At 35.0% G+C, this 13,652-nt stretch overlaps 1 protein-coding gene across 2 annotated transcripts; it reads left to right on the top strand.

Moving 5' to 3' along the window:
• Positions 1-2,556: 2,556 nt before the first annotated feature.
• LOC136234270 (alkylated DNA repair protein ALKBH8 homolog) lies at positions 2,557-6,382 on the top strand. 2 transcript variants are annotated; one of them, XM_066024094.1, is made up of 8 exons: positions 2,557-2,709; positions 2,822-3,143; positions 3,671-3,766; positions 3,884-3,970; positions 4,756-4,881; positions 5,073-5,363; positions 5,795-5,860; positions 6,032-6,382. In XM_066024094.1, the coding sequence occupies exons 2-8, from the start codon at positions 2,841-2,843 to the stop codon at positions 6,086-6,088; spliced, it is 1,026 nt and encodes a 341-aa protein (XP_065880166.1). In that variant the 5' UTR covers positions 2,557-2,709; positions 2,822-2,840; the 3' UTR covers positions 6,089-6,382. The 2 variants fall into 2 exon arrangements, with proteins under 2 accessions (XP_065880166.1, XP_065880165.1); XM_066024093.1 differs by having other exon boundaries at positions 3,665-3,766.
• The last annotated feature ends 7,270 nt before the right edge of the window (positions 6,383-13,652 follow it).

Raw genomic sequence — 13,652 nt, 5'->3', positions numbered from 1 at the left:
TCAGTAGATCTGTTCATGACTATTGTCTATTTGTGCGAAGGCAAGCAGGTGAATTCCTGGTGCTTATTGTATATGTTGATGATGTGCTACTATCAGGGACATCAAATGTTCAAATTGAGGAAGTGAAACAAGCATTACATAAGGCATTTTCTATAAAGGACTTAGGGATTGCTAAGTATTTTTTAGGTATTGAGTTTCTAAGAGCAAATGATGGCTTTGTGTTGTGTCAGCATAAGTATATACGAGATATGTTAAAAGAAGCTGGATTGCAGAATGCAAAACCTGTTAGCAGCCCCTTTCCATCAGGAGTGGAGTTTGGGGATTCAGGTTCAATCATACCCAATTGTGATCAGTATTGAAGGATTATTGGAAAACTGTTATATTTGGGGTTTACACGGCCTGATATTAGCTATGTAACACAACAATTAAGTCAGTTTCTACAAGCTCCATCTCAGATGCATTTTGACACAGCAATTCATGTACTTAAGTACTTGAAAGGCACAATCACTATGGGATTGAGTTATTCCTCAAACACTGATATGCAGTTGAAAGCCTTTTGCAATAATGATTATGATGAACAGGTATTAATGAATGCGATGAAAGTGACAGCTTATAGTGATGCTGACTGGGCAAGATGCAAGCAAACTAGAAGATCTGTAGGGGGATATGGAGTTTTTCTTGGGAAGTCCTTGGTTTCATGGAAGGCCAAAAAGCAAGCTACTGTCAGTAAATCTTCTGCTGAGGCAGAGTATCGAGCCATGGCAACAACTTCATGCGAAGTAAAATGGCTGACTTATATATTAGAAGATTTTCAGATTGAAGTAAAAAAACCAATCCCACTGTATTGTGATAATACAGCAGCAATTCATATTGCTGAAAACCCAGTTTTTCACGAACGCACAAAGCATTTGGACATCGATTGTCATATCGTTCGAGAGCATATCCAGAGTGGATTATTAATCACCCATCATGTGTGTTCTGAAGATCAGTTAGCTGATATATTCACCAAACCATTGTCTTTTGCTCAAATGGAGCCAGTTCTGCAGAAAATGGGGTTAATCAGATTGCCTGTACCAGACTTGATGGTGAGCAACGATAAGAAGAATTCTCACGTGAGGAGGGGGTGTTGAGTTAGTATAATCACGTGAACAGCACATGTCATAGAGGACACTTGTAATGTTTTGATTGGTTTTTCTTTTTGTGTGTATGTTGCCGTTATATATAAACGGATTTTCTTTTCCTTTCAAATCACTCTGTAATTCCGATCTATTTCTATGAATAAAAAGCTTCAGCACAAGCTTTTCTTCAGTATACCCAATTCCACCATAGCTGCATCAACTTTCAAACTTTTGAAACTCCATTTTTACACAGACCCAAACTTTTAAAATTTATTTTTCTTCACCCAAGCATCACTCAAAATCTTCAATTTCTCCAATTGCTTCATGCTTTAATCAGTTGAATTACTTTAGTTTTTGTTTTGCGCCAAATTACCAATTTGTTATTTTCAAGTTTCTGCAATTGACTAGACTCCCTTTTTGATCGATTCTCTACATTTGATTCGACCTCTTTCCAACATTCGTGGAAGTTCTCGAGTTATATTCCCTACATTCCCATTTGTTCATCCACGACGATCATCATCGGTAATCACGAAGTTAATTTCAACATCACAACATTTGAATTTGCTATTTCACTTATAACTTCAAGTTTGTCGTTTTAATTTCAGTTTGTTATAACTATTCATTTATTTACCAATTTCAATTGCTTTAATTTAATTTGTTTAAACATAATTTTTCTACGAAATTAACATATTAGTTCGGTTGTAATTATTGCTTTCCTTTTTAATTCAGCATTTGTAATAAAAAAATATTATTAAAATCAATAAAAAGAAAAAATTCAAAATCATTTGGAAATCATTTTAGGTGCAAACATTAACCAAAATATTAAAAGTCATTTGGAAAGTCACTTCCCTAACCATTTTCCATCAAATCCGCATACATCAAAGTTGAATCCGACATATTTCAAAAAATCACTAATATGTTCATTTTTTTCTAACCAAACAACACTACTTAAAATTAATTTGACAGATTAAGATTGTTTAGAATATCATTTCCATCAACTTTAAAATGAAATATTACGGGTGGTTAAGATAGAGTAATTTTTATGTTAGAAAATATAAAATTGAATAATTTTTATGCTATTTAGATTAATATTCGTATAATTAAAAGTAAAAAGCAGTATGACACTTCTTTAAAAAGAGAGCTTAAGAAAATGAAAGATGAAGATCTCGAGATGATTTTTACCTAGTTAAAATTCAATGGACTTGAGCGAAAATTAAACAGAATTTGAGTCTGTTTATTTTACATACTGTTTATTATTTGCTATTCCAGTTTGCTAGTTTTGCTTTGTTTGTTGTTGGAAAATAATACTTAGAAAAATAGAGATTTCAGGTGAGTTGGCCGACCAAATGTTTAATTTTTTTTTTTTTTTTTTTTTTTTTTGAGAATTACGTTTAAAACCTTTTGAGGTGAAAAGGGGAACCGAAAAACCTGTAAAATTGCAACCAAACAGCCCTATTATGGTTAGCCGCGGCTACCATACCCTGCATTCGTATTTGCGGAGTTTTTGATTTTGTGTGCTCGGAGAAACCCCGTTGTTCCATTCGTCGCCTCCTTTCTCAGTTCAGTTGTGTAGCCACGCAATTAGCGCATGGTAAGAATTTGAAATTGCCCATTTGTAACTTCCATTGATCAAATCTATATCTCTCATATTGATTTTCTACTTTGCTTGTGAATATCATTCTCCTTTTCCCTTTCCCTTTCAGAATTGATAGAACCCAAATTATGGGCATGCCAAGATTTACTCGCCCTAAGACAATTGATGGCGAATTGAGCCCTAACCTTTATGTAGCCAATTGTGGACCTGCTGTCGGAATTTCTTATGACATGATTAAATCGGTGTTTAGTAGCTTTGGCCAAGTGAAAGGTGTTTATGCTGCTGATGAGAGTGGTGTTCGTGTTATTGTTTCTTATTCTGAAGTGGATTCTGCTCAAGCTGCTCTCACAGCTCTTAATGGACATCCTTGCCCTGATCTTGGAGGACGCTCTTTGCACATCCGTTTTTCAGTTCTTCAACCACCTGACGAGGTATTCATTGTCTACCTTTTCTTGTTTTACTTGAAAGGCTTTTGTGTTGATTAATTTGCTTTATACCCATTTGATTATGTCTGAATTTTTTCTCCTTGAAATTTTGACTGTTCTATAGTAAATTTATGTATTCTGTTACAGAAGTTCCCCTTGACTGCTGTTCCATTACATTGTCTTTACTGAATTGTGGCAATATCTTACATGTGAGATTATTTTCATTCTTATAGTGCTAGAAATTTCTTCTGATTGGAATGTGTGAATCAGCGTGTGATTGATTTTAGTAAAATAATTCAACAAGCTGAGGAATTTTTTTTTTTATATATGTATGACTATTTGGCTCATTTCTTCTCTGATTACTCTTTTTTCCACTAGGCTCTTTTTAATCACATTCTAGGTTTCTAAGGACCTCACCATTGAGAAGTAGATATGCTAATAGGTGAAATGATATGCTACTGTTTGTGATAGAAGCCTTAAATCAATCCCCCTATTTATACTTCTAAATAGTTTGCATTTCTGTTTAGAATCAGGTGAAAGATTCCATCCCAGTGTCACTGGTAGCTTCAGAAGTAAACATTCCAGGCCTATACTTGTTGCATGACTTTGTTAGTGCTAAAGAGGAGCAGGTTTGTGTATTCTTTGTTTGTTCTGTGGGATTAATACTCTACATTACTATTCGTATTTCTTTCTTTCTTCCTATATAGTTATGCTTATCATACTAGATATTATTTTGTTTTCCTCAGGAACTGCTTGCTGCTGTTGATGAGCGGCCATGGAAGAACCTCTCTAAAAGAAGGGTTCAACATTATGGATATGAATTTCGTTATGAGGTAATTATACTTTATCCGTCACTTTCTTTTACTTCCATGATTAGTGTATGCAGTCAATGCATGCACATAGCTTTGGTTGTCCAAACAATTCTACAAGTTTCTTAACTTTGAAATATTCTAGCTTTCAGGACAGCGATACAAAATGACTCTGTTATTTTCTGCCTTTTTATGCGGACTATAACGGTTAAAAATCTAAAAATAAAAAATTAAACAGAAGGATCAAAAGGTTAACAGTGACAAAGGATGGGGGCAAACTCCAAAATTCCAAACCATACTACTTGGGGTTTGTTAAATTTCTAGAACTCAGTGGGGGCAATTGCCCCCACTGCAGATCGGTCCCTGGGGATGACTATTTATGAAGTTCAGTGGCCTAGGAATATGGTTATGGAAACATTGTTAAGAAAAGTTCTATGCTCTTTTCTGATTAGAAAATAATGTTAAGCAAACTGGGTAGACAATTGTTATCTTAATGGTTAAACTGGGTAGGTGTTTGACATTTTTGCTTTATATCTTTGATCTTGTTTATTACCTATGATGAGTTTTGACAAATTTGCCCCTATTAAAAAATGTCCTTGCAGAAGTGTTCTATGATTTGATTATTTGATTGAGCGGTTGTGTTGTCAATTTTCTGATAATGTGGTACAAGTATGCTTTGATTATCCCTTTTAATCAGTGATGTTTTCTGGACTTCAGTTGTAGTAAATACATTTAATAGTATGTAGGGTTTATACCATTTTGTTCTAAGAATCTTCAAAGATCATTAATTTTCTTCACCTCTGCCATAGACGAGAAATGTTGATACGGAGCAAAAGTTGGGGCAACTTCCATCATTTGTTTCTTCAGTGGTTGAAAGGATCTCTACATTTCCGGGTCTTGAGGCTTCTGCAAGTGTAGTTCTGGACCAACTTACTGTATGTTATCTCTTCCTCTCATTATCTACATACGTGTTCTTTGTGATAATGCAATCAGTCGCCCTTCTTATGTTAAGATGAAATGAAGAAGTTTATTTACTATATATAGAACAAAAAACATTAATTTGATCAGAAGATTGTGATTTCTTATGTTTTCCATTTGAGTCTGAAAATTAGTAATCATGTTACAGGTTAATGAGTACCCACGTGGGGTTGGTTTGTCCCCTCACATTGACACCCATTCGGCTTTTGAGGGATTAATTTTTAGCCTTTCATTAGCAGGGCCTTGCATAATGGAGTTCAGGAGATATTCAGATGGGTCATGGGATCAGAAATCTGCATCCAATAGTGATATCAAAGTTGAAATTCTTGACAATGGCACACATCTAGCAAGGAGAGCTATCTATCTTCCTCCACGGTCTATGCTTTTATTATCTGGGGAAGCTCGTTATGCGTGGCAACATTACATTCCACACCATAAGGTATATCATATTTATTACGGCGTTCACTCCTGGATTAATTGTCCCACTCTATTAAATTCAGGAAAGGTATTTATTTACAAGAATTTAAAATTCAAGGACCAATATAGAGATGAGTGCTTCAAGTTTCAGGATGAAGTTTGAATATAATCTTAAAAACAATCCCTTGTTAAGGAGTAAAATGACTAGATTCGGATACGGAGCACTATAACATCTCGCTTTTGTCTACGATTACAACACTTGAATCGAATTGATCATCTTTGTTCACACTACACACTAAGAAGGCTTTATTCGATTCACCCCCCACTTGCTTTAGTTAGCATTGCTCATATGATGTCGCTTCTGCGTTCTCGGTCTTTTATATGCTTCAGTACTTCATTGTGTGTATGGTGTCTAATCGTTGCTTCTGAAAGATCATTGATGCTTATATACAGATTGACATGGTAAATGACAATGTTGTGAGAAGAGGTTCGAGAAGGGTATCATTTACACTTCGTAAGGTATGCAGGCTTTAAGTTTCGAGAAGGGTATTACATGTGATTTCAGTTCATACTCTACCGTTTATTTATATTTTTGCAATCTGAAGTTAAGTGATTTAATTTGATCTCAAGTTATTATTGATGTAAAAGATGCTTCGATATGTATGCAGCTTGATTTTCTTCACCTTGCAGGTAAGGGAAGGACCTTGCCAATGTGAATATCCTGAATACTGCGATTCTCAAAGTTAAAGCTTGTTTCAGTATCATTTTGATTATGAATTAGAGAATCTACCCTCTGATTTCACATGAGGTAAGATATAGGGATCATTCGATGCGATCTTTGACATACAAGAAACGAAAAGGTAATCCATTTTGCCAAGGAAGTAGAGTTATAGAACAGTCTATTAAGAAAACAATATGCTGTGTTTTAGTTCGGCATTACCATTGTCCTAGAAATTTCCAGAATTTTGATTTCAAACTAAGATATATACAGCATTTGAGAAAATTGCAGAGGACCTGTATAATGAGTGAGTTTTGTTATTACTTTCCTCCTTCTGCAACCAAGCTTTTTCTTCCGTCACGAGCCTGTGTAATAATCTTCGGTATGAAGCAAAATAGCCAATGTTACTTTTCGGTCTTATCCCATACATCTATCTGTTTCCGCAATCTCACCTCAACATAGAGCAGCTACGAACCAAAATAAGATGCTTCAGAAGAGAAGGTACATCCAATACATGCATTCACCTGACAAGCTAAACTGAGCCTACCAAGGGACTTACTGGCCGAACCGAACCAGCTCACTAATGCGATTCCATACAAGAACTAGCTCATTAATGCGACTCCATACAAGAAATTTCACACGCAACCCTCAATGCCATGCTTGGCCAGCTCTACTATAATGAAAGCTGTCTGTGGAGCTCTTTTTTATTCTGCTTTATGCAAAAAAGGATCTTAGTGCCCTTTTTCCTCTATTTCAAGTGCCAAACGAGAGGACTCAATTGTCGATTTGATTAGAGCTTTCCTCGATTTCAAGTGCCAAAAGAGAGGATCCTACTGGCGGGTCGGTTAGGCTTAATTCATCTTTAAAATAAGCAAGATTCTAGGGTTAAATGTATCATTGGTCACTGAATTTATGCAATTTTGTTCACTCCGGCGATTTTAATGGTTAAAAGGCATCAGAATGATGATATAGTTGACATATTAGTATAAGTCAACTCAGACCTCTGATCAAAACGACATGTGGCAGCCACGTGTTAGTAATTTTTATAAAAAAAATAAATTTTGAGTTTTTTCCATAAAAATAACCGATACATGACAACCAAGTTGTGCATATATGGATGTCATACGTCGTTTCGGTCGGAGATTTGAATTGATACATGTTGATGTGCCATTAATATCATCATTCTAATGTTTTGAAATCGTTGGAGTGATCTAATTGAGACAAACTCGAAATTGAGTAATTTATTAAAGATAAATTGGAGTTGAGTGACCATTCTAAGATAAATATGTAAGTTCAACAACCAACCAACAGTGCATTTAACCTCAAAATTCTGTCTAAAACATTCCCTCAAGTATTGGCTAGAACTGAAACTAATATCAAAATTTCCAATTATCAATTGGGATCGGCAAAAATAACACTTCCAGGCTTTATAATTTTTTGGGGCAAGTAAAAAATTGGGTTAGTTACTTAGAACTCATATTTATTTTAAATAAATACAAGTATGTCACAAGGGTTTTATTAATTCTCAAATTTTCAAATGCTGCTAAACTTATATTGTATTGGGTAAATAATTTATTAGTTCTTTTTTTTTATCTAACATACTGTTAAATTCTTTAATTTTTAAAATACATTATAATGTTTCTATCTTTTGTCAATATTAACTCTTTGGTCTTTGATCTTTTTGATATTTTTTTTAGATTTTTAACCGTTATATTTGACATAAAAAGATAGACAGAAAATAACAGAGTAACATGGTCATTTTGTATCGTATTATAGCTGTTTTGTAAGCTAATATATGTTCAGTTCAAAATCTAAAAAAATAGAAAAATGACCAATTGGTTAATATCCAAAAAGATAAGAACTTTATAATGTGTTTTTCAAAATAAGGGTAATAAACAATGTGTTACATAAAAAGGTAGAGACTAATAAATTATTTACCCAATTATATTGAATACTTACGCCTTCAATTTAGACGTCCATTATCTTTTTCCAAAACAAATTCCATTATCTCTTAATATAATCAATTTAAATAAAAGTTATTCTCTGAGAATAAATTGAAACAATTTTTTTCAGTTCACTATTCATATTCCTTCTTTCTTGATTTCACTGATAATTGTTTTCTAAATTAAACATCTGCTTGTGTATGGAAATTATTGTTTTTTTAGCATAAGAACTGAATTATCCATCTACCTTTTCAGAATTGACATATTCTTTTCCAGAATAAGTTGAAGCTTAAAGGCTGTTACGCTCATCCTTACCGTTCTACATAATAAATTTTCTTATTCGTACCTCCTGACAAATCTTCGGAAGATTAAGGTCGTACATACAACTTTCCTGTAATACCCAATATATGTATATAAAATAAATGCTAAAATGAATAAATTAAGAGTTAAAGCTAAAATATAATTATTTTTGAGAAATTTTTAAAAGATATTATAAGTATAAGGACTAAATTGGAATTTGATCTTAATTGAGGAAAATAAAATTTGCATCATGCAGACTTCATCTTCCTCATCTCAACCTTCTCCATTTCATAAACATAAAGAACAATCTTCTCTAACTTTGTTCTTCCTCAATTCTTAATCGTTTTTCACGATTTTTATACCGAAATGAAGCTCTCAACTCCAGCTACAAGTACATGTAAGTTTTATTATTAGATTTTGAGTTTTTTTAAAACCGTTTAGAAAGAGAAAATTCGTCACTTTTGCTATTCTCTCTCTGTCCTATGTTCATTTTTTTTTGCAATTCTAACACAAAAAATGGACACATGGGGTCGATTTACCTGTGGGTACACTAGATTTTGATGCATGCAACGAGTTTTGAGGGTTAATCGGAGCTACACCGGAAAAAGTAAAAAATCTACCAAAATTTCACTTTTCCAGTCAAGTTTGGGTGTTTTAAGCCTGCAAAACGTGACGAAATAAATTTCATTATTTTCCTAAACCTATATAAATTTTAAAAATAATATTAGCTCTTTTAGATACTCAACCGGTAAGAGGAACAACAATACCTGAAAACTAGGACAGTCAGCTAGGAGCAATTTGTGAGTTAATTATATGTTATGCATTTTTAATTTAGCATTCGTAATAAACCATTTCATGACATTTCAAGTAAAATATTATTTTCACTTATAAAAGTGTCTTATTATTTATAATAATTTATACATAATCATTTGTGGCTAAATATGTGTTATGGACATGCTTCCTGGTGAGCGGCATCAGGACCTTGTGCGCACAGTTACTATCGTGTTATTGGATATTGATGATACTGATGTTATGATTTATGCAATTAGCTCGATTGAGTTATTCTCGGGCTATATGTTATATTGGAATTAAGTGAGGTTGGGTATAGAATCAGTTGAGTAATTCTTGGTCCTCCAAACGTCTGGGTGCATGGTCGGTTGAGTTATTCTCGATCCCTCAATCATTGGATATAAGAGAGCCTTATGGTTATATTTAGAGGATTGAAAAGTTGGGTATTAAGGTTTAAGGTCCAACACGTATTAAACCACCTATCCGTTTATTTATAAGACAATTTTGTGATAAGAATATTGTGTGACTATTTATATTATTATTATTATTGTGTGTTGACATCAATGTTAAATTACTCATGCATTGCATATAATTAATTCACTACGGGAGGTTTGGCTCATTTAATTTTTCAGGTGTTTAGAAGTGTGTTGCAGCCCACGGCCTTCCTCTGGACAACACATCTATCTTGTTATGTACGACTATTTAAGAATTATATTAAAATTTATATTCTAGACCGTTGTACCAGTTTGAGGATTATATTGTGTGTTTCTTGAAGGATTTAATATTAAATTATGTTAAGACTATAAGTAAGGTTGATCACATACTATATTAAGGCTTACTATGGGTTCTGGTAGTTTGAGCTTACCCGTTCCCTAGCGTTGGTCACGGTCCGTGAGATTGGTCATGACAAAGTTGGTATCAGAGCCTAACTTAGAAATTCTATGACCTAGGATGATAGAAAATCTGGTTACTGCAGAATTAGGATTGCGAATTCGTCTTTGATAGTCTTCTTTAGTTAAAATTCATCATGTCGTAAGAGTGTTATTTTCTAATCCTCCTTTGTTTATTCTCGGAATGAGGCAATCCAGATCTCTAAAAAATCAAACAGAACCAATCATTCAACCTGTAACAGAAAACCCTGATGATGAAATGTCTGTTCATCAAGTAAGTGGTGATCTGCCACCACTAATACTTCCTCAAAAGAGACGAGGCAGACCTAGAAGGTGAATAAACCAGAGGGTTGAACAATTGAAACCACAAATCAATCGAGTAGGTGGACAAGAAGGACAAGCGTCAAGACAAGTTCCTCCACAATTCCCGATAAATTTTTAACTTCAATCAATTTTTATCTAGTGTTGAAATGATGCAGCAAATACTGATAAGACATGGAAAAAGAAGTGGTAGTTCTGGTGGTTTGGGTGCAGTCGAAAGATTTGCCAGAATGATGCCTACTATGTATGGTGATGTATCAGGAGATGCGATGGACTACCTAGATGAAGTGGAGGGAAATGCTAGATTTCTGAAAGGCAACGATTGTGAAACAATTCAGATGGCAGAATACCCATTGAAGGGTGATGCATCAGTATGGTTCAAGGATAATATTTTTCCTCAAAGTCAGAATATGACTTGGGATGAATTTAAAGAGTTGCTTAAGCAAGTTTTTATCCCTTTCAGTTACACTGAAGAGCAAAGGAGGAAATTTGCAACTTTCAAAAGATAGTAATATGTCAGTTGCAGAATTTATACGATCGTGTCTGAGATTGGGAAGATATGTTCCAGAAGTTATGGCCAATGAAAGGATAAAATATTCTATATATATTTCTGGGTTATACCTTTATGCATATCATGTCAGTGACCCCAGGATGCACTTTTAAGTAGTTGGTGGATACAACCCGTCATATGAAACTTGATTTTAATCAATAAAGGGTAATTCATCGCTCTATTCAGAATCCTAAGCCCAAAGATGGTGATCAATCTTCTTCAGTTACTGGTGAAAATATGGGTAACTTTCAAATGGGAAGCGCACAACCTTTTAGACAGAGGTTAAGATTTCATAAGAAGAGGCGATATGGTCATAGGCATGGCAGAGGTTTCAACCAGAGTGGCAGTGGACAGAATTCAGTTTCAAGCCACATCAGTTCTTGATCAGCCTATAGTTCTTGCAATATCTGTGGCAGAAATCCGCATGGTCCTTATTATACTACACCTGGTAGTTGTTTCAGATGTGGTCAGTAATGGGCATATGGCTAGACAGTGTCCAAAATCTGGATTTCAACCTACTTTTTCTCAGGGATCCTCATCTAATGCTGTTAGACCCAATGTTCCTATACAATCTGGAAATCCTTATGCACTAGTTCAACTTCAGAATGCCCCTAGGATACATCAGGGTCAACCGAGTCGTTTTGCTGGTAGAGGCAGGACAAGTGGAAGGAATCCTCAATCTAGACAGGGATAAGCTAGAGTGTTTAAGCTTACTCCACAAGATGCTCAGACTTCGAATGTTGTTATTTCAGGTACTATTCCTATCTGCCATATTTATGCTACATGCTTATTGGATCCTGGTGCTACACATTCTTTTATTTCTCCTTGCTTCGCTACATAAATAAATAGAACTCCAGAAAGGTTAGAGTCATCCTTATACGTTGCTACTCCACTAAGAAACTCGGTGGAAACAGATCTTGTATTTTCTTCTTGTCCTGTTATAGTAGAAAGAAGAGATCTACTAGCAGATTTGATTCTGTTAGATGTGATTGTATTTGATATCATCTTGGGAATGGACTGGTTATCTCAATATTTTGCCACTTTAGATTGTCGTGGGAAGGTGGTGAGATTTAACATATTGGGAGATGTTGACTTTGAATTCAAAAGTAATAAAGATACTTCCTCTTCGATTTTGATATCAGCCATAGAAACTAAAAAGTTGTTGCATAAAGGGTGTCAAGGATATTTGACCTTAGTCAAGGACACAATGGTAGATAGCCAATATTGAGATAACCAATACATTCCTAAGATGACATCAAATAAAATCACATCTAACAGAATCAAATCTGCTAGTAGATCTCTTCTTTCTACTGTAATAGGACAAGAAGAAAATACAAGATCTGTTTCCACCAAGTTTCTTAGTGGAGTAGCAACGGATAAGGATGACTCTAACCTTTTTGGAGTTCTATTTATTTGTGTAGGAAAGCAAGGAGAAATAAAAGAATGCGTAGCACTAGGATCCAACAAGACTGTAGCATAAATATGGCAGATATGAATAGTACCTGAAATAACAACATTCGAAGTCTGAGCATCTTGTGGAGTAAGATTGAACACTCTAGCTTGTCCCTGTCCAGATTGAGGATTCCTTCCACCTGTCCTGCCTCTACCAGCAAAACGACTCGGTTGACCCTGATGTATCCTAGGGGCATTCTGAAATTGAACTGGTGCAGAAGGATTTCTAGATTGTATAGGAACATTGGGTCTAACAGCATTAGATGAGGATCCCTGAGAAAAAGTAGGTTGAAATCCAGATTTTGGACAATGTCTAGCCATATGCCCATTACTGACCATATCTGAAACAACTACCAGGTGTAGTATATAAGGACCCTGATGATTTTTGCCACAGATATTGCAAGAAATATAGCCCGATCCAGACCTAACATGTCTTGAAACTGAACTCTGTCCACTGCCACTCTGGTTGAAACCTCTGCCATGCCTATGACCATATTGTTGGTCCCTTATAACTTAACAAGTTAGTTCCAAGGGGGGGGGGGGATAGGAACTATTTAAAATTTAAGTACGTTAAGGCTGACTTCTTTTTCTTTAAAAAAGGATTACACAGCGCGCTGAGTAAATAAGACACTAGCTTAGTCAACTGGTGACTAAGTCAGTTTCTTTCGTTAAGTCAGCAGATAGCACTTTGAGTCTATTCCTGAACTCAGATACTCAATACACACAACTCAGCGTGACCTCTTTACTTGGTCAGTTTTGTTTAAGCAAGCAATATATATATTAAGGAGTTTAAGGTTAGAAAGATGTTACTCAGCAGATTTATCCAGGTTCGGCCTCTAAGCCTACGTCCTGTCCCCGGAACACGTTCCGAGCTTTCGAATTCTCTACTGAGCTCTTTAACGGTAGAGCATCAAACCTTTTACAACTTAGAAGCTGAGTATAACAAGAGTACCTTCCTCTATACCTCTACTCACTCCTAATCTCTCGCTGAGTACTATAACCGAGTACTCAGCCTCTCCTTTCTAATCTCTAGAAATGATAAAGATTTGTCCTAAACAATAATTGCTAAGACACTTTAGATGATTGAATAATCACTCTAGACTTTTACACGAAAGATATAGAATTTGGTGTAAGTATTTGCTTTGCTTTTTCTCGCAAAACTTGAGTAGAATTTTGGTCAGCGTAATGGCTTGATAAAAGTTCTGTGTTGAATGAAGCATTGAAAGGCCCTATTTATAGAGACGTCTGAGACATCAGTCATTTCGAATTTCGAAATAACCGTTGGAGGGAAACGGTTTCATGTCGTTGTCACTCAGTCTTGCTCAGAGCTATCGGCCAATCAGATTTG

The sequence above is a fragment of the Euphorbia lathyris genome, chromosome 6 (assembly GCF_963576675.1).
Source record: "Euphorbia lathyris chromosome 6, ddEupLath1.1, whole genome shotgun sequence".
Taxonomy (NCBI): domain Eukaryota; kingdom Viridiplantae; phylum Streptophyta; class Magnoliopsida; order Malpighiales; family Euphorbiaceae; genus Euphorbia; species Euphorbia lathyris.
The sequence above is the reverse complement of the archived record's forward strand: the minus strand, read 5'-3'. Positions and strand labels throughout refer to the sequence as shown.

Excerpts from the sequence above, each read along its gene's own strand:
- LOC136234270 (XM_066024093.1), top strand. The coding sequence starts at position 2,841 with ATGGGCATGCCAAGATTTACTCGCCCTAAGACAATTGATGGCGAATTG. Across the intron at positions 5,364-5,794 it reads ATTACATTCCACACCATAAG|ATTGACATGGTAAATGACAA; the intron begins GTATATCATATT and ends GCTTATATACAG. Across the intron at positions 5,861-6,031 it reads TATCATTTACACTTCGTAAG|GTAAGGGAAGGACCTTGCCA; the intron begins GTATGCAGGCTT and ends TTCACCTTGCAG.